The sequence below is a fragment of the Culex quinquefasciatus genome, chromosome 3 (assembly GCF_015732765.1).
Source record: "Culex quinquefasciatus strain JHB chromosome 3, VPISU_Cqui_1.0_pri_paternal, whole genome shotgun sequence".
NCBI lineage: Eukaryota > Metazoa > Arthropoda > Insecta > Diptera > Culicidae > Culex > Culex quinquefasciatus.
This window is the reverse complement of record NC_051863.1, coordinates 106,626,966-106,649,036: the sequence shown is the minus strand read 5'-3', so window position 1 is coordinate 106,649,036 and position 22,071 is coordinate 106,626,966. Positions and strand designations below refer to the sequence as shown.

Below are 22,071 nucleotides of genomic sequence, written 5' to 3'. Positions count from 1 at the left end.
AATCATGGCAATGATGGAAGTCTTCACGTTATATGGACATTATTTCCATAAAGTAAAATACAACCGTGAAGAGTATCGAGGCCGGCATTTTCAAAGCAGATTCAGTGACAGTTTATTAAATATCTTAATGTTAACATGTTAATGTTGATGTTAACATTCCATAATTTGTCTTCCTAAAGTGTCTTGATAAAGTCGAGCTTGTGATGATACACTACCTTCCCTTTACTAAGCAATCGAATCCAGAAGGGAAAAGATCACACGTTGTGTTGGTCCGAGACGGGATTTGAACCCCGATCTATCGCTTACGAGGTGAAAGCAATACCACTCGGCTTCGTGGCTTGGTTACATCTCGGATTTCCATACATGGACTAATTTTCGGATGAAAAACAGTATAATCACCGTTTGAAGAATCATTTTATCGTTTATTCATTTATTTATGTTAAAATCACAGCAGTCTTTTTATGATAATTTTTCCTCAATATTATGATATTTACATGCTTGAAAGATTTGAAACAGCTTAATTATTCTGCGGGAGTTAATATTTTTCCAGTTATCCAAGTGTTGAATGAAAATTTGATTTTGTCTGTTATTACTGACAGGGCAACATTTGAATGTGTTCCTTTTTGTATCTTTTGTTTTTTGATTTGCTACATTTCTAATATGTTGTTGTTGTTATTATTTTTGCATAATTTAGTTGTGGTAGTTTGATGATAGTAGCAAGAAAGATTGAAATTAGTAACTCTTGTCCTGCACGTCCGTATGTACTTTCCATTAAATATTTACTTCTTATGGCATTTGCAGATGTAGGCAAACCATCGGATGCTAACCGGTAGAGCAAATGAAGGGAAAAAAACTAACAACACAATAGGTGAACAAAAACTAACAGTTCTCTGCACGTGATTGCATGCTCACGTGTGCGCGCGGGAGGGTTTTGGAGGTATTTGCATTGACAGGTATGGCCTTTTTGTTTTACTTAATCAGTTCAGCGCGGTTTCAACTTTCATGAACGGGTTTTCCTTTACTATTTGGCTTAGCGTCTATTAAAAAATTGTGCTGCAGTTTGCTTTCCTAGCTCACCACTGAAAGTCGCACCCAAATTACATTCAGTAGGATTTTTAGTTTTTGTTTCGTTTTGTGAAATGCGAACATCCTCCCTAATCTCTTATTTTTCTTATTCATTTGTTTTGCGATTGCAGGAATGTTTCTTTATGTGAGTGGTAAAACTCGTTATAACAGGAAAAGAAAGTCACGACTTGATACACACGAAACATCTATGCATGGAATCATTTACAAAGGAAGGCTTCTCAAGCAGACGTGTTGCTTTTTCTTCTCTTTCTAACTCAGAGTTTACTCTCGTTTCTGTAGTTGTTTTTACAATTATTCATTTGGAATGTAAATTTTTGATCGTTTTAATTGCACTAGAAAAGACTTAACTAATTGTTTTTTTTTCTTCTTGTTTTTCTTTCTTGTTCTAAAATGGAAATCACAAAGTTTAGCAAATTTACCTTCCGAAGGCTTTTGTAACAACGAATAATTTTTGAGCTCCAATCTTACAACTTACGACGCAAACTTACGGATTAAATTAATTATACCACTAACTTTTCTCTACGATTAACGAAAGAACACAACATAACCGACCGAAGAATGTGATTCCTGCGCTTCGTCATTCCTGAATATAATTTTGCAATCATTGAAACAATGATCATGCATGGCAAGCAAAAGAATCGCTGCAAGAATTGTTAGAGTACCCCAGTTCACTGATTGTTTCAGTATTTTTTAGTACTAAAGAGTCAAAAAATGTTCACTACAAATGTTAATGTTTAGAGACGCATGGCATAATCCTACTTTTATTCAAATTGCCTTGTTTTGAAAACATTAAAATTACCAGCATTAACTTTTTTCATAACATTGCAATGATGCAATTTACACTCCAAAGTTTTGTGTATACAACATTTTTGGCTTCAAAAAAATCCAATTAAAGATGAAATTCCGAGCTCTAAAATTAAAAGAAACATCTTTAGATAACTGTTCCGGTAAACAGTGTCAGGTTAAGCAAAGCAAAAAAGTAGCATTGTAAATCTTCTTAAAACGAGTCACAATGTCTTTTTATATTTCGTATAGAGAATAGGACAACCAAAGATTATTATTATCGGGTCGATGAGCACTGGTCACTCATTGACGATTCAATCATCCGAGGCTTGGAACGGATCGTGACCGTGCAATCCTTCATGAATTTCATGGCCCACTCCGTTTTTTCGGCAACACTCACTCAATATGCACAGAAACACAGTTTCTGCAGAAAATTTTATTATTGAGTCCAAAACTTACGCATTTTGGTTTGCATGTTCACTCAAGGAGCCATTACACTACCGCAAACAAACAAACTCGCACTTTTTCGTGTTTGTCACACTCTCAAACTATGCAGGCTAACGTTTGTACAAACAAATCCAGGCTAACAAATAATTTAGGCACTCTGGCAAGTTGACAAAAAGTGCGAGTTTGTTTGTATGTTTGCCGTAGTGTAATAGCACCTTCACTAACTAGGCGAAAAAAGGAGAGGGAAAGCAGAAAAGGTTCAAATCGAAAAAGTTCTGCGTCCCAACCGAACTATGCTCATGAGTGATGGGGAGGATTTGTACCACTCGGAACTCCTAGGGATAATAGAGTAATCTTATTTTTCGGCAAAATAAATAAGTCCAAAAATTGCTGGTTTAAGTCGTGCCAACTAAAAGCACTAAAATCAGATTGAATCCTGTTAACGTAAAATCAACTTACCCGCAAATGACAATAAAATCTCCTTAAGCAGTCAGCCGATTCCCATACTTTCAGACGGTCAGCGACGTGATCAACTGCTGGCACAACTTACCGTACTCGTTTTGGTCGCCGGAAATACGGCGCAGTTTCAGCCCCTTGCTGCTATGGCTGTCCTTGATGCGACCCTCGAACACCTGCAGCTCGATCTGCAAACCCCCCGAGTACTCTAGGCTAAGATTTGAACTGTCTCCGCCGACGGGCAACGAGGATGATGCTCCGTGGTCTACGGCATGATCACTGCTGCGACTGTGTTGTCCACCACCGAGGTCAGTGGCGTCCACTGTCTTGGCAGCGTTGAACACACAACCCATGGGCGGCATTTTGGAGTCGATCCGTCGCTTGACCATCTCCAGTATTCGGGACGAGTCCAGCGTAGAGCATTCCTGGGGCAACGGCAGCTCGTAACACTCGTCCGTGAGGGTCTTGGTGTCGCATAGGGAGTCAGGGCTTAGGCGAGCGTCCTGCTCGGAGTGAGAGTCGCAACTCTTGAACCCTGAACTGGCGGACGGTTCCTGACTAGGGGAAAGATTGGAGTGGTTCGAATCGTTGCTAAGACTATCGTCGCTAAAACCTAACGACTTGTCGCTGCCTCGACGAGCATACGATTCGCTCGTGTCGGTTTCCAGCTTGGTCGATGTCGACGTGGAGTTATTTTCGGTTTCGAGACTAGCTTTTCTGCCCACGCCCCGCGTAATTGAGGGCATATCACTAGAAGGTTCGGATATAAGGAGACCCTGAAAACCCAACCCCGATGAACTCTGACAGTTGAGCGAATCATCACTGTCGTGGCTGGAGTCAGACAGCGCTACCAGGGTTATTTCGCTGCCCTGGACGTCCGTTAGACAGATCTGGGGATGGGTGTGTTGAAAGCTCAAGTCCTCTGGAGATCCTCCAGCCGATTGGCTCTTGTAGGGAACGCCACCCTGGAACGGGGCAACGTTTGGTATTTCCTCTTGTATGATACAAAGATTCGGCGAAGTTGGGGGCGTTGCTACAAGACGCATTTGCTGCGGCGGCATAAGGCTAAAATTTTTCATATCAAAATAGTTAAGGGATGATGGGCCACCGGCGGTGCCGACTGGATTTATCGAGTAGCTGTTCCTATGATAATCTATTTCTACACTATTGACTACGTCCATGCTAAGGTCTAAAGGTTCATTGCAAGATACTGGAAAAGCTGCGCTGGTTCCACGAGTGATGGAACCGCCGGCAGCCGAAGTTGTGCTACCCCCAGTGTTCATAATACTTAAACCCCGTGTGATCTGATGCATCGGTGAGGCACCACCACCTGTCTGCGCTCCCGGTGGTCCGGGTAGGATTGGCGAGGGACATTCGCTGTAGTATACGGGTGATGGGCATCCACTGTTGCTGCTACTTCCGGGAAAGTTCAACCCCGGCACAGCCCCAGGCGTCCCAAAGGGTGAATAAGGCAAACCACCGTAATAGCCAAAGCTGGACGCCCCTATACTATTACCGGCAATGTTGTTAGGATGTAGCGTGCCTGGCCTGGCCGTGAGGGGCGAGACACTCTGACTGTGCTGCAGCTGCTGCTGTAACGCGTACCCGAGATCCGGCATCACCGCGTGGGCAAACAGGCCCAACTGTTGCCGCACCTCGTACGGAACGGTTCTTGTGCTGATGATGTTATTGGCCGTCTCGATCTGGATGCGCTTCTCTAGGACAAGCTTCTCCAAACCGGGCAGCAACGACAGCATCATGTCCTGGGGCAGTGTAATATCCTGCTGAGATCTGTCCTCGAATGGTTTACAGTGCATTGGCGAGCCCGGCAGACTCACCGAGTTGTCCGCTAGCGGGGGACTTGGTGCGATAAGCAAATTTCGTTGTTGAGTGCCAACGTTCAGGCCCTTCTGGAGCTGCTGGCACTCCTGGAATGGTCCTTGGAATTGTGTGTTGATTTTTGAGCCCTCAGAAGCTCGACGCACCGGACTGTAGCGACCTGTGGGAGGTAGATGACTAGCATTAGAAGCGTATCACTTTAAACACTAAAAGAAAGTCCAAAAGAGTATGAGAAATGTAAAACAAATCATCTATAGAAGCACTACATCTACCAAACAGAGATCGAGCGAAGTCATTTTAGTTGATGAGAGACGCCCAACACAAAAGCTGCCACCGGCGCGGGAGGTTAGTTCTTCGGAGACAAACGTGACGAATGGTGAAGGCGAGCGCGCAGACGATCTACTTACCAATCTCTTGTACGGTGGGCAGTTTACAAGTTCTAGCATAGCGTCTACTACAAACGTTTTGCAGTGCAGTGCAGGGAGCGTTTTGCTGTTGGGGAGATGCCGTTGGGGATGCCATCGAGAGACCCCCCCGCCGCCGTCGACGACGACGACGGAGGAGACATCACCGAACATTGCTCGTAGCCTCCTCCCAAACCTGCAAAGCCGGCAGCGACCATCGCCGGTGTGGTCGCTAGTGTCGTTGGCCTCGCAGGAGGTGCAGTTGCTGCTACTGCCCCTGCTGATACGGAGGAGGACATGTGCGCCGGCGGTGGAGCGGCCATTGACGGCGGTGCGGTCATTAGCGATGGGGGTAAGTAGTTGCGGTTCATTCGTGCCTCTACTTCGCGTACCAAATCAGGACTAATCACTACACGGTTTTAATTCAGATATCAAAGGTATTACAACATCGAACAACGTATCAAAATCAAACGAAAAGAAATAAAATAAAACGAAAATTAAGTAAAATAAATCAACGGATATCGCATTCATGTACAAAGCATGCAAAATTTTAAATCTTCTGCGTCTACATCGAAAATTTGTGTATTTCTTTATGTAGCCAAAGGTTTCCATCGGCTTACCTGGCGGCCTTTCCATGACGGTGAGCAGACCAGTTCTCCGAGTGCGACCTCCACCTCCTGCGGCAGCGGCCGTGGATGGCGCTGGTGAGTGTGCCTGGGGAGGTTCCATCGTTCCGGGATTTCCGGCCGAAAGATCATCGGTGCAACCGACGGTATGACGCTTCGTGCATCCCCGACCGTGCATGTACCTAAAAACAAACAATAACGTTCCTAATTATCTTAGCAAGCAATCCCACAAATCTACCTTTGAATCTCGTCGCTGGTATCGTCCGGACCGTCGACTCCGCACACCGTTGGCATCGGGTGGTCGCCCATCACACCAACACCGGCGGCGGCTGCGGCCATGGCGGCGTGGGCTGCCGCCTGACTTCCGTAGATCGCTTCACCGACCGGTTGTTCGTTGAAATTTGGCGTTGTTGGATAGAAGATGTGCAGATTGGCTCCTCCGTCCGAAGCGCGTCTTCCGAAGGCACCTGTTAGAGTGAGGGAAGGGAAGATCGAGTTATTGTTACTGGAGCTGAGAGACGAAATTTCGAGCATACTCACTTGCGCCCATGACCATTGGAGGCTTCAGCAGATGTTGATCCTTGATGGTAAGGTTGTGAATCGGTTGGTTCTGCAGCATCGGGATGTTGATGGGAACGTTCTGCGTCGGAGGTTGCTGTTCAGTTGTCTTGAAGTTGATTGGTGCGTTTGGATTGGCCAGGGCCTGTTCGTGTGCCACGTCACCGGGTCCCACGGTGTGCCGTCGAGTGTTGGCCGAAGCGTTGGCGCACGTAGGCGGAAACAGATGGTCGGTAGATTCGGGTGTCTTGGCGGAGTTTGCCGCTTCAAGGTCGTACTTTTCCAACTCCTCCGACGTACCAAGTCCAGCCGACATGTTTAGGATGGTTGATCCCGAACTGGTCAGTGGACTTAGTCGCTCTTGTGAGTCATTCTTGATGACCTCAGTTCGATCTACAACGCCGGTAGTAATGCTCGTTTTCCGAGACCGTGAGTACGCTAGGCTGGCGTGATGCTGGAGTCGGTTCTTCTCTTTTCGTTTTTGTTTCAACTTGTCCACCAGCAGATAGTAAATGGCATAAATGTGGTCGAACCGATTCTCATGTACAGATTGTGCGATCATATCGGCCGTAAGTCCAGGGAGTTGTAACATGTGGGTCATTACAATGGTGTCCAGGTTGGCGCTCTCCGTCGGTATGAAAGGCCCCGAGTCAAGCATCGGAATCGCGTTATACATCTCCAACCACTTGTGATTGGCGATCTGCTTCAACGCATACCGTTTCTCCGGTTCCACGACCAGCATATGCCTGATTAGGTGTTCGCACTCTTGCGACATGAAGAAGGGAATGCGAAACTTGCCCGCGACTACCACGCTCCGCAGGTCGTGTAACGTTGCACCATCGAACGGGAGGGCACCACAAACGAGCACATACAACACCACTCCCAAGCTCCAGATATCGGACTTTGGCCCGTCATACTCGACACCCTGGAATACCTCAGGGGCCGCGTACGGCGGTGAACCGCACCAAGTTCGCAGCGGAGTTCCCTCGGAAAAGGTATTGCTGAAACCAAAGTCCGCCAGCTTAACGTTCATCTCGTTATCCAACAGCACGTTCTCCGCCTTCAAATCGCGATGGACAATTCCCTTACAGTGACAGTAGTCCACGGCGGAGATAATCTGGGAGAAGATTCGGGCCGCTTCCTCCTCCTTCATGCGCCCATTCGCGACCAGGTGGTCGAAAATTTCACCCCGGGCCGCGTGTTCCGTCACCAGGTAGATTTTGTTACGTGATTCCATGACCTCGTACAAGCGTGTTATGTGCGGATGATGCAACACCTTCAGTATCGATATTTCGCGAAACGTTTTCGCCAGGTTCTCCTCGTCGAGACATGTTTTATCGATTATTTTAATTGCAACCTATTATATCGTTCGAGCCGTTGTTGTTGCGATGACCGGCATGACGACACAAGAACGGGAGCCGCCATGAGGAAAGAAGTTGAAAGAAATTAGTTCTGAATCGTCCTTTTGTGAATGTTGTTATGAAGTAGTGTTTACTGTTTGATTTGATAACGATACACAATGAGATGATACCAATATGCCCAACATCTTTTTTTAATTCCTTAGATAGAACATAGTACCAAATATAAGCCAAATGGGTTAAGTAAGCTAGGCTTTGATTTTTCACAACAAACTCCACGTAGCTTTTGGATTATAATAAGATCAAAAAAAACCAAACCATCCACATTAACGACCCCAAAGGGCTTTTGTGGTCTCTATTGCAAGTTTCTGCTCGAACCTAGCAGTCCAAAGGCTTGAATGGGGATGGCACCCAAACCTCTTTCTACTCCAAGGAACCTTCCACCCCAGGGTTCGAACTGACGACCTTTGGATTGCGAGTCCAATTACCGCCAGCGATGCCACCGAAGCAGGCTTGGATTGGTGTGTTGTTTGTCTTTATAGCAGGGAGACGACTCCCACACCTGGAATCAGTCATTGGCCGAACCGTTCATTGTTTGAACTTCTGTTTAAATTTTGTCACCCGCGTCCAAACAGCAACTCTTTTCCGATTCTCTTTTGTGCGGATGTTCGAACACAAACCCAAGTTCACGTTGAGTTTCAAACTTTGGTGACTTTGGATTTGAACTCTGGTGACAACAATTGTTTGGTTTGCACGGTTTTCCTGGCTAAAAAAATGTTTTGTCCAAAAAATTACATAGATTTAACAAAATAGAGATAGGGGAAATATACCCATTTTAATCACTCTAAGCCGTTCGACCAATTCTCATCACTTTTTCCGATATTAAATCAACATTTTCAGATGTATCAACAATGGAGAGTTGCTTGCTCACTTTTATTTGAGCTATTTATTACTTTGGAACAGTCAAAAACACTTTATGAAGGCTGTAATTTATGATCAAAGTGCTTCCGCCTTGTAAGCGGTAGATCGGGGTTCAAATCCCGGCTCGGACCAACACAACTGGTGATCGTTTCTTTCTGGATTCGATTGCTTAGTAAAGGCAAGTAGTGCATCGTCACAAGCTGGACCTTATCAACGACACCTTAGGAAGGCGACCTATGGAATGTTAACATTAACCTTAACATGTTAACATTAGTTAAATTGAAAACTGCCACTGAATCCGCTTTGTAAATGCAGGCCCCGATACTCTTCAAGGGTGTTCCCCTCAGGAACAGGGAAAGATTTACTTACTTTTATCAAACCATGTATCGGATCATAGTCAAGTGTGAAATTCTTATATAAAATTCCGAGTTGATTTTAGAACGAATATATTTTTACAAATTTCTCTTTGTTGTTTTATAAAATGTAGAGAGTATTCCTAATTGAAAAAGGCATGCTTTTGACACTCCTTCCTTCCTTCCCACTATGCAAATCGGACTCAGCCTGACATTGAGCGTAACAAATGTAAATTAACTACCCCAAGGTTGCTTGCTCCAACAGTGGCCTAAAAGGTTTGACCCAACAGTTCAGATTTAAAAGTTAGATCTCGTTGCCAAACGCGTCTAAAGTGAGGATTTGGTTCTGCGTTGTTTTCTCTGCCAACACCAAATAAACTCTTTAAATCACATATCACTTAACGGAGTGCTGAGCTTCTTCGACGCCAATCACCATTCATTAACAGCAATTTAAGTTTGTCACACTTACGAATTTGTTAGCGTGCTGTTGAATAGTGATGCTGTGAAGTTTTGCAAAATGTTTGAAATTCTCGACATGATAGTGATTCATGCTTGGTAAAGGATTAAATAAATCCACCGCACATAAATGTGACCAAAATAGGTTGTGCCTTAAAACAGTGTACGACATATTGATATCCTGCATCCTTGAAGGCTTTTGTCCAGGGAGGCGCGAGTAGCCTCGTTTTCAAGGAGGAAAGAAATATATGTGTCCACCTTCCACTGGCAAAGTGGACCAGAAATAACCAGGGAAATAAAAAAAAAGTTGTCGCTTTAGAACCACGGTTGCTGAAATAATTCGCAAGGAGTACTCGGCACATTATTGATTATTCAAAACTTGGGATGCAAGTAAACTGACTTTGGATGGAAGGAATAAAAAGCAACGCATTGACCATAGAGCATGTATTTTAAATAAATTATAAATAGAAGTACGATTAGTCTTTTTGCATTGAACACAATGGAAAATTAAAGATATTAAAGATTAGATCAATCGTCAATTTAAAAAAGGCCTTCAACGATTTTTATTTTGCACAAATTTTCTCTTAATTAAGCTTTTTATTTATGATACTTTGATAACTTCTATGAATTGTTAATGTTATATTACATTGATGAAATTTTAATGCTTATTGTAAGATAAAATCACAATTCTCCTTCCCTGTGGCTTACAAGCATTCAAACTGCCCGGTTCGCACAATTATCTCATTTGATCTTACAATACATATGAACAACTCGACATTTTCGAGGTTAATGTCAAAACACGCTTCATTTTTTTTACATGGTATGTAAGATATAAACTCCCTGCCAAACACGCTCTTATTGACATAATTGAGTTTCAGTGAATTACTTGCCAATAAATAAAATTGTAAATTCGAGAATTAGGTTACCAACTGTACGGATTTTTTCCTTAATGTACAGATTTACGTGCCTCTTCGCAAATTTTTAACAAGCCGGATTTTGGTACTGATTTTTTCGTAGAATACGGATTTGTACGAAATTTAAGGATGAAAATAGCAGCCTTTTTACATTGAATTGCTTTTTGATCTGGCCGAACGATTTGCTAATTTTAAATATTTTTTTAGTTTTGCCTCAGTTCAAAGTTAATTATCAATTATTGTTCTTTGTAAATTCCATACAAATATGTTTATTCATTTAAAATTTCAAATGCTATGTAATGCATGTGAAAATCTAAATTAACAAATGGTATCTTTGAGTGTAATAATTCCAAAACTCGCAATTTCTTAAACTTTTGAACGTTTACAAAAAAATTTAACAACATAAAGATTTGCTTCAGCAAACCACGGTTTATTTTAAGAATAGTCTTTAATTATCGAACAATACACAAACCTGGTTGCACATGTTTGCTTAAGATAATTCCATAGCGTTTGTACTCGAAATTTACAATGTTATTTATTGGCAGTGAATCCACTAAAATTCAATTCAGTCGATTTGAAGCGTTTACAGGAAACAGCTTTAACAATGTCAAGTTGTGTTATAACAATTATTTAACAAGCAAGATAAAAAATGACACATAATTCAAAGAAAAATCAAGGAATGTTATAACAATTAATGATGTATAAAAATAGTCAATTATAGAAATCATTGAAATTATAAAGTATTCATATTAAAGCCAACCTCGATGAATGCGTGAAGTTAATTTAGTTAGTCAATAGTAGATAGAGCCAAAGTTAGATTTTAGCTTTTATGTATTGTAAGGACCATCCATAAACCAATAGAAACTTTCAATACAATACAAAATAAACCCCCCCTTGTACGGAGCGGGCAGTTTTTTTTTCGGAAAATTATTCAAGACGACGCTTTCATCACAGTCTACGATTTTTTAGAAACTAGCACTTTCATAAAAAAAAAAAAAACAAACCATTCGAATGCAATTTTTGAAAGATAATTGTACAATATCCAGAACACCCTGTCTGAAAACAGTCATTTATAGCTTATAAGAAAATAATGTGGTTTACAAATTGAGTTGTATGTATGTATGTATGTATGTATGTATGTATTAATACCCCCGTCTTTGCAGGACTTGGTCATTACCATAGTTTGTTTCAACTGAGACGGTTTGGTTATTAACCGACTTAATGTGATTTAGAAATTGAGTTGATTATAAGCTTTAAAATTTTGTGAACTGGTGACATTTTCTTCAATACTGAGCAATATATCAATTTATTATCAATCGAACATGCTTTTGCCTAAATATTTAGATCGATGAAATTGATTTTTCTTTGAAGTTCAGTACCAACTCGTAACAACGTTGTTGGAAATCCCTACAAAGATTCAGAAAAAATGGGAAATACAAGCCTTCCGAAATCAGTTGATCACAACCCTGTATCGTCAACATTTTTTTAGTTGTCTACTTAATTCAGGCAATTTTCAACCAAGACAAACAACGAACTCAACAGATCAACTTGCATCAACTTGCATCAAACAACCTTACGTCTCCATGTTCAACGAAAGCCAACTATGATGGAGACGCATGGCTGCTAACAATTTAGAGAACATTCAAAAATAATCGGAATCAGATTGTCCCAAACGTTTTATTTAGTTATCAAAATTCCTCTACAAACATAATCCCCTCGCAAGGGGAAGACATACGAGGAGATAAAATTTGTTTCATAATTTGCGTCACCACATTGTTCAACACTATTTCATTATGTCAAATCGTCGGTAGGAAAATTCCACTGCTAAATGCTGCCTTCGCTAGCATGAATACAAAGATACTCATGAAGGTGTTGTGGAAAGAAATTGGGAAAAACGTGTTTATAAAACATTGTTTAAATTGTGAAATAGCAAAATCAATTGCATATTCGATTGCATTTTTGCAGGTCGGTATCAAAATACACATGGAATTGTTTTGGATAGTTCAAAACACACAACGTTTGACGTTTCTGTTCGAAACATAGTCGTTCGTATTAAGGGGTGCACCTTGATGGTGTGCGTGTGCTCGTCGTCGTCGTGATAATCACTTCCCAAGATTCGAAATCGATGTTTCGCACATAGTAATGGCTGCCTGTCAAAATCCTGTTCGATTCAAGCATAAAATGATAAAAATGGCATGAAATGGGATGATTTTGCAGCAAAATGTTACCTTTGAGTTGGTTATCACGTTGGATGCAAGCTTGACGACTGCAAAGTTTCCTTTCCCGATCGTTTTGTCCAGTTCGTAATATCCAACACGTACCAACTTTTCGATTGGCATTTGTTTTGCGGCGGAAGCAGCCGCGAAGTTTTCACTCATTTTTTAAACCTTTTTCACATTTCCTGCTGCACTGCGGATAATTATTCGACAATCACTAGGCATTACGACATCGTTTGAACTATTTTACATTTGCAGAACATTGATTTTTATACGACAAAACACGAGCTACAAAATTTTCCAACTCGTCGCCGTCGTCTCATTCACTCCTTCATGCCACCACACAGAAATCACACATGAAAAGATATTTGTGACGACATCAGCAGCAGCAGCAGCAGCAGCAACAGCAACACTACGACTGATTCCAATTGGAAGAGAGGAAGATTTGCGCGAATACATGCAAGATGGCGACACTTTACTATCGTGTGGACCCATTCAGAACTGGGATCATCTGTTTCTCTATGGCGAGCACTTTACACTGTTGGTTCGAGCTTCGAGATCCTATCGTAGTCTTCCCGATCCACTGCATTGAACGCCAACCACCACTGATGACTGTCACTGTTTGTCACTGTCACGCACGCACGCACTTCGCAACCAAACTACGGCAAATTTGCACTCCATGCCCGCTGCTGCTGCGTGTTGGTCGATTCTGCTCTCCTGTGCATGATATAACACACTGTCATTGATTCAAGAATTTTTAATTCATTATTTCGATTTACTTTTCACATCAGTACGCATACTCTTGAATGGAGAGGCACTTGAGCCCGCACACGCACACCGCTGCGACCATTCATCATCCTGTGCAATTGAAGAACATAAAGTGTGTGAGAGGAGGAACCAGAATAATACGTATCTCGTACATTGTATGCTGTGGTCGTATTTTGACAAAGTGACGTACGTACCATTTCAAGTCTAGGCTGGTTGAGCGAAATTTTAAAAACTGTCTTGAATTTTTCATATTTGTTGTAAATATATTTCAGTTAGAAATATCGTCGGTTACATACTTTAATCATAACATGACAATGTCAATATCTTCATGAAATTTCAGGGGTTCGAAATTTAAGAGTGGATTTAATAAATTTTCTGTAATACAAAATTTCGAGATCTACGTAACCCCTGAACTCTAAAGTGAGGCAAATTAAAATGGGACGTTTATGTAAACATGGGCAATTAACTGATTCAGAATCATACCAACTTTCGGAAAACCTACGAAAAGTTTGTACTTCGCACTAATTATTGACAAAATACAAACTTTACTTTTAACAAAATATTAACTTTTTTGGTGGGAAAAATTGCCCTGTGTTTTACTTTGTTTGTTGTTTTGGCATATAAGTCATTTATGTGAACCTCTTTGTATTACAATCAACATTGTTAACTCAGTTACTTTTATTTCAAAATAAAGTAGCTTTAGATGATGAAATCACCTACCGTCATCTGGGGTGAATCGGGACTACAGTCTTAATAGGGACAGAATTGTTTAGAGCACTCACAGGTTTTAAGTTTGGAAATGGATGCACACATTTTGTTGGTCTGAGTCTTTTCTATCCGAAAACAACCAGAAAAATTAAAATATTGTGCTCTAACATTGTTAAAACTGCTGTCCCAAATCGCCCCATGTATCCCGATTCGCCCAGTTGATGGTATCTAAAGTTTAATAAATAAACCTTTTTGCACAAAATTGACCGATAATTTAGAATTTTTTAATGATTTCTGAAAAGGTTTGAAAATTCCTCAAATTATTATTTCCTGAAAATTAATTTTTGAGAAAGTTAACATATTTACCTTTTCAAATAAGGCATTTGTGCAAATCCATGAAAAACCCATTATCATTAGGGTAGAATCGAGTTATATGAGAAAATTTAAAATCCGTCAGATCAAATCAGCAACATATTTTTTGGTTCTTTCTAGGGCATGGGTCATTCTCCGCCAACTCACACATCAGTTGCCCCGACCCCTCTTCAATTTGCGTGAAACTTTGCTCTAAGGGGTTATTTTGGTCCCTGATCACGAATCCGAGGTCCATTTCTCGATATTTAGTGACGGTGGGGCGGTACGACCCCTTTCATTTTTCGGGTTTGTTTTTACTAAGACACGTTTTTTAGTGATTTGTAGCTCGCAACCGTTGAGAGATAGAAATTTGGTGTCAAAAGGACTTTTGTGTAAAATTAGACGCCCGATTTGATGGCGTATTCAAAATTCCGAAAAAACGTATTTTTCATCAAAAAAAGTTAAAAAATAGTTTTAAAATCACTGCCATTTCCCGTAACTCAACTGTCAGAAATCGTGAGACATACCATTATATGGGAAATTTGATGTACTTTTCGAATCTGAAATAACCTAGAAGGGTCATTTTTTCATTTAGAACAAAAATTTTCATTTTAAAATTACGTGTTTTTTCTGACTTTGCAGGGTTACATTTTAGAGTGTAATAATGTTCTACAAAGTTGTAGAGCAGACAAAACCAAAAATTTTGATACATAGACATAAGGGGTTTGCATGTATTCACGAGTTATCAGAATTATACAAAAAAGTTTTTTGAAAAAGTTACGATTTTGACCATTTTTGACGAGTTTTTCGAATTTTTAACCTCTAAAACTCAATCGTGTGCTTTTGAAAGTATTTTTTTGGAAAGCTCAGCTAATTTTGCATGAGAAGTCTATAAATCTTTTTTTGTCTGCTCTACAACTTTGTAGAACATTGTTACACATTGAAATGTAACCCTGCAAAGTTAGAAAAAACGCGTAATTTTAAAATGAAAATTTTTGTTCTAAATGAAAAAATGACTCTTCTAGGTTATTTCAGATTCGAAAAGTACATTAAATTTCCCATAAAATGACATGTTTCACATTTTTTGACAGTTGAATAACGGGAAATGGCAGCGATTTTAAAACTAATTTTTAACTTTTTTGGTGAAAAATACGTTTTTTTTTCGGAATTTTGAGTACGCCATCAAATCGGGCGTCTAATTTTACACAAAAGTCCCTTTGACACCAAATTTCTATCTCTTAACGGTCGCGAGCTACAAATCACTGAAAAACGTGTCTTAGTAAAAAACTAACTTAATCCACCTATGTGGTTGGAGCCTTCCTCACAACAATGGCTGTACACAGTTTCATCTATTTTTTAGATCCGGCTTCCAAAAAGTACATCGATATCACTTAAGTGGCCATATCTCGAGACAGGGTTGCCAGATCTTCAATGTTTTAGACTCGTTGGAAAGGTCTTTTGATAACCTAACCAACGTTGGGTCGGATGATGGACCCGGACATAGTTTACATACATTTAAGTGAGATCCGGCATCAAAAAAGTATATCAATATCACTTAAGTGGCCATATCTCGAGACAGGGTTGTCAGATCTTCAATGTTTTGCACTCGTTGGAAAGTTCTTTTGATAACCTAACCAACAAAAGGTTGGATGGTGGATCCGGACATAGTTTACATACATTTAAGTGAGATCCGGCTTCAAAAAAGTACATCAATATCACTTAAGTGGCCATATCTCGAGACAGGGTTGCCAGATCTTCAATGTTTTAGACTCGTTGGAAAGGTATTTTGATAAACTAACCAACGTCGGGTCGGATAGTGGAGCCGGACATAGTTTACATACATTTAAGTGAGATCCGGCTTCAAAAAGTACATCAATATCACTTAAGGGCCATATCTCCAGACAGGGTTGCCAGATCTTCAATGTTTTGGACTCGTTGGAAAGGTCTTTTGATAACCTTACCAACGATGGGTCCGATGATGGACCCGGACATAGTTTACATACATTTAAGTGAGATCCGGCTTCAAAAAAATATATCAATATCACTTAACGTGAAGACTTCCATCATTGTCATAATTTTTCGTTCAAAGATATAAATTTTGCGTCGCTTTCAATATTTTGACAAAATTCCTTCTACAAGTTGTTAAGAATAGAACCTTACACATGCTGATTCCTTTTGGTAACGATTATCCCATTCCTTGTAAAGTTATGGAAATCGTCATTAATCAATGATTGCCAACTAGGACGCCAATGACTGTGTCACAAAATTATATAAATTTTGAAGCACATTTGATTTAGATCAAAAATTCTTTTAGTGGCTTCAAAATGGCAACAACCGGCACATGCTGATTCCTTTTGGTGCTGAAATTCGTTAAAATGAATTTAATACAGAATATTTTATAGTGATGATCAATTTACTTCGAAAATGATCAACGGCTTCACCTTAAGTGGCCATATCTCGAGACAGGGTTGCCAGATCTTCAATGTTTTAGACTCGTTGGAAAGGTATTTTGATAATCTAACCAACGTCGGGTCGGATAGTGGAGCCGGACATAGTTTACATACATTTAAGTGAGATCCGGCTTCAAAAAAGTACATCAATATCACTTAAGGGAACATATCTCCAGACAGGGTTGCCAGATCTTCAATGTTTTGGACTCGTTGGAAAGGTATTTTGATAAACTAACCAACGTCGGGTCGGAAAGTGGAGCCGGACATAGTTTACATACATTTAAGTGAGATCCGGCTTCAAAAAAGTACATCAATATCACTTAAGTGGCCATATCTCGAGACAGGGTTGCCAGATCTTCAATGTTTTAGACTCGTTGGAAAGGTATTTTGATAATCTAACCAACGATAGATCCGATAATGGACCCGGACATAGTTTACATACATTTAAGTGAGATCCGGCTTCAAAAAAGTACATCAATATCACTTAAGTGGCCATATCTCGAGACAGGGTTGCCAGATCTTCAATGTTTTACACTCGTTGGAAAGGTATTTTGATAATCTAACCAACGATAGATCCGATAATGGACCCGGACATAGTTTACATACATTTAAGTGAGATCCGGCTTCAAAAAAGTATATTAATATCACTTAAGTGGCCATATCTCCAGACAGGGTTGCCAGATCTTCAATGTTTTGGACTCGTTGGAAAGGTCTTTTAATAACCTAACCAACGATGGGTCGGATGATGGACCCGGACATAGTTTACATACATTTAAGTGAGATCCGGCTTCAAAAAAGTACATCAATATCACTTAAGTGGCCATATCTCGAGACAGGGTTGCCAGATCTTCAATGTTTTAGACTCGTTGGAAAGGTATTTTGATAATCTAACCAACGATAGATCCGATAATGGACCCGGACATAGTTTACATACATTTAAGTGAGATCCGGCTTCAAAAAAGTACATCAATATCACTTAAGGGAACATATCTCCAGACAGGGTTGCCAGATCTTCAATATTTTGGAATCGTTGGAAAGGTCTTTTGATAACCTTACCAACGATGGGTCCGATGATGGACCCGGACATAGTTTACATACATTTAAGTGAGATCCGGCTTCAAAAAAATATATCAATATCACTTAAGTGGCCATATCTCGAGACAGGGTTGCCAGATCTTCAATGTTTTAGACTCGTTGGAAAGGTATTTTGATAATCTAACCAACGATAGATCCGATAATGGACCCGGACATAGTTTACATACATTTAAGTGAGATCCGGCTTCAAAAAAGTATATTAATATCACTTAAGTGGCCATATCTCCAGACAGGGTTGCCAGATCTTCAATGTTTTGGACTCGTTGGAAAGGTCTTTTAATAACCTAACCAACGATGGGTCGGATGATGGACCCGGACATAGTTTACATACATTTAAGTGAGATCCGGCTTCAAAAAAGTACATCAATATCACTTAAGTGGCCATATCTCGAGACAGGGTTGCCAGATCTTCAATGTTTTAGACTCGTTGGAAAGGTATTTTGATAATCTAACCAACGATAGATCCGATAATGGACCCGGACATAGTTTACATACATTTAAGTGAGATCCGGCTTCAAAAAAGTACATCAATATCACTTAAGTGGCCATATCTCGAGACAGGGTTGCCAGATCTTCAATGTTTTAGACTCGTTGGAAAGGTATTTTGATAATCTAACCAACGATAGATCCGATAATGGACCCGGACATAGTTTACATACATTTAAGTGAGATCCGGCTTCAAAAAAGTATATTAATATCACTTAAGTGGCCATATCTCCAGACAGGGTTGCCAGATCTTCAATGTTTTGGACTCGTTGGAAAGGTCTTTTAATAACCTAACCAACGATGGGTCGGATGATGGACCCGGACATAGTTTACATACGAATCTATGACATTTCCCCGAAACCCATATTACCGAAGGGACATTTCCCCGAATGCCACTTCCCCGAAAAGACACTTCCCCTAATAGTTATTTCCCCGAATTCCGTTTACCCGAATTTCCCATTTCCCCTAATCGTCCACATCCCCGAATGCCATTTTCCCGAATGGGCCACAATCCCGAATGCCACTTACCCGATTAGTCATATCCCTGAAAAGTCATTTCTGAATGCCATTTCCCGAACGCGGTCAAGCGGAAATGCCCGGTGCCCTGGAGCGCGCGCTCCTGGGCACCGGGCGTTTCGCTTGACCGCGTTCGGGAAATAGCATTTTAAAAAAAATGATGGCAATTTTTATAACATAAACCAAACGGTTCGTATTGGCCTTGAATGATCAACTTAATTTTTGGCTTCATTCGAAAGAGACGTAGCATTTTGGGGGGGAAGGGGTGTTGAATGGTTTGGTACTATTCATTCAAATACAATAAATATTTTTACAGACTTTTTTTATATATATTCTGAAAACAAATACTTTTTTCTTATAGACATTATAATAATAATGCAATAGAAGTTTTGTTATTGTTTATGATTCAAAAAACATACCGTGCGATTTTCGTAGTACAGAACCCCGTTCACACTGATCATTTTATTCACATTGCTGGTTTGGGATCTGGTGAAAAATTTAAATTAAATTTAAATTTAAATTAAGTTTGTACCAGCCTTTTTTACCTATTTGTTCGATTTTTGGGTTCTTGAACAAAATTCGAAAAAAGACAAATTTCCTTGCAAAATTCTCAAAAACATCATCTAATTATGCGGTTCAATACAAATGTTAATTGAACAAAAAAAATCTAGTGCAGTCCAGACTCGATTTATTTCAAATAAAATAATATTTATCCGAAGGCCTCGGAAAAATTTCACGGAAAAAAAAAATCGATACCTAATTTTTTATTGTCGAACTTAAGTATGACGAGCATACAAAAAGTTTTTTTGTATAGGCAATTGGCCACGAGGGGGTTGGTAACAGCTTCCCAAAAAAGTGTCCACGTGGTTTATGGATGGTCCCATATGAAAATTCGGGAAAATTAAATTTAAATAAACGGCAATTGGCGTAAGTGTCACTTCGGGGAAATGGAATTCGGGGAAATGGTATTCGGGGAAATGGTATTCGGGGAAATGGTATTCGGGGAAATGGCCGATTAGGGGAAATGGCATTCGGGGATATAGCCGATTAGGGGAAATGATATTCGGGGAAATGGCATTCGGGGATGTGGCTGATTAGGGGAAGTGGTATTCGGGGATGTGGTCAATTAGGGGAAATGATTTTCGGGGAAATGGCATTCGGGGAAATGAGCTAGACCCGTATACATGAAGGTGGGTCTACGACGTTTTTATACAATGTTCATTTTTAGAGCAGGATTATAGCCTTACCTCAGTGAGGAAGGCAAAAACCAGAAAAATGAAAGGGGTCGTACCGCCCCACCGTCACTAAATATCGAAAAATGGACCTCGGATTCATGATCAGTGACCAAGAGCAAAGTTTCACGAAAATCGAAGAGTGATCGAGGCAACTTTTTCCGATATCGTGTGAGTTGGTGGAGAATTACCCACCTTCCAAAATTTGAGAGCGATTGGTTGAACCCCTATTGCCGCAAAGCGACTGAACTTAGTATGGGAGTTTGCATTAGAAAAAATATGTGTTTTTGTCTTTAGATTTTTCAATCGCTTCTCGCCAATTGGGGGCTCAACCAATCGCTTCCAAATTTTGGGAAGATGTTTTGGGTCATAGAAAGAACCAAAATAAATATGTTGCTGATTTGGATTCTAGCCTAATAATCATGCGCCTCCATGAAACGAATATCAAGTAGGAAGTAATTTAAAGGAGACGCACGGTACTATATCGGTAAATTCATCTAAACCCTGTGCTGTGACAACGTTAGTACTTGTGCATACGTCACTTTATCAAAACACGACAGCATAGTACAATATCTGTTCCACGAACCTAACCCGCACGAAGGTGTGTGCTTTTTGTATGCTTTGGCCTCGCAAACCGTAACCTTTATCACCAACCACTGCTCTGCACACCCACTGTTGACCACTGTTCCCCACTATCCACTACAGCAGCAGCAGCCCCAGCACCACATCGCCACAGCAGATAAGCAATATCTCAAGCAGGAATTCTCTCGACTCGAGGTCACAGTCGAATCGAAAAGTGCGAATTAAGCCACACTGCCTTCGTTGACAACCATCCAATTCTTCCTTCTTCTTGGCCAGATTACTTGGCACAACACTGCGCGACAACTGCCCTCCCAAATGTGCCGTGATACAACTAAACGGCGAGGACTCGAGACTTGGACTGCCGCTGGATAGTGTCCAACCAGCGTGTGGGCCGCACGGAACTCACTTCTATTAGTCGTCGATTCGCTCGTATAACCACTTAGTACAGCTGCTGATACCAACTGGTCCAAGTCGCTGGTAGTAGTAGTAGTAGTAGTGGTGTGGCCAAACAAAAGGCAACTGACCGTCTCGTGCACAAACACACAACATGCTGAATGACCACCACCAAAGAACTCCTAGGAGAAGAGCAGTGCCAATTCAATTGACAGAGAGAGAGAGAGAGAGAGAGAGAGAGAGAGAGAGAGAGAGAGCTCGCGCGAGCAAAGAAACCCGCGAACTGAATGAGCATGTGAATGGGAAAGAAGCGACGATGAACCTTGGCGAGCGGAACAGAACAGAACCGACTTCGGCGGGCTGCAGATTTCGCGTACGGACGACACATGACGACGATGACGACGGGACCGCGACGGCGATTGCCTCGTTGCAATTATGCTCATCAAGCAAAATGTCTCTCAATGGGTAGAAGAGAAATTCGGAGAGCGATTTCCGTGCTCATTGAATGTTCTTGTGAGGGGTGTACTGCAGATGATGCAACGAGAATGTTGATTTATTTAGTTGATTTGTTCAAATCGATTTTTTCAAATAGTCCATATGGAATCTAAATGAGGATGTCACAAAAAGAGGAAATTTTGCGAAAATTTCAGATACCCAATGGTGGACTAATCTCGAATACCTCAGCACTCAAATCTCAAACTATTCTTACAAGCTTAAATGGCAGCACTTGCTGCTGCTGTCGAAACGATTGGCTTCGGGGTCGTTGCTAGGGAAATTAAACGTATGCAACTATGCAAGCAGATAGTGCTACCAGAAGAACTTGAAAAAAAATTGAGCTTTGATGGGTGATATTATACACTGTTTTTTCCCAAGGTTGACAATTTGCATAGATGTTTTTGTTCTTTGGGACACGATACAAAAACCGTTCAGAGATTCAAAAATTTCAAAACAAGAAAGCTTAGATTTTACCTGGTTAAAGTCCATTGAAACTTCAATCGCATGCTCCTGTTTTTTTGTCATGATCTGTTAAAATTTAACTTCCTGGAACCATTGCAACATACAGGATTACTTTT

The 22,071-nt window shown here is 40.7% G+C and overlaps 1 protein-coding gene across 1 annotated transcript; it reads right to left on the bottom strand.

Annotated features, from left to right (window-relative positions):
- Positions 1-401: 401 nt before the first annotated feature.
- LOC6030802 lies at positions 402-21,079 on the bottom strand. Its single transcript, XM_038260054.1, has 6 exons — positions 20,610-21,079; positions 12,430-13,275; positions 6,182-7,556; positions 5,880-6,108; positions 5,636-5,823; positions 402-4,771 (listed from the first exon to the last, which is right to left on the bottom strand). Exons 2-6 carry the CDS (start codon positions 12,577-12,579, stop codon positions 2,826-2,828), a joined length of 3,888 nt encoding a protein of 1,295 aa, XP_038115982.1. The 5' UTR covers positions 12,580-13,275; positions 20,610-21,079; the 3' UTR covers positions 402-2,825.
- Positions 21,080-22,071: the final 992 nt, after the last annotated feature.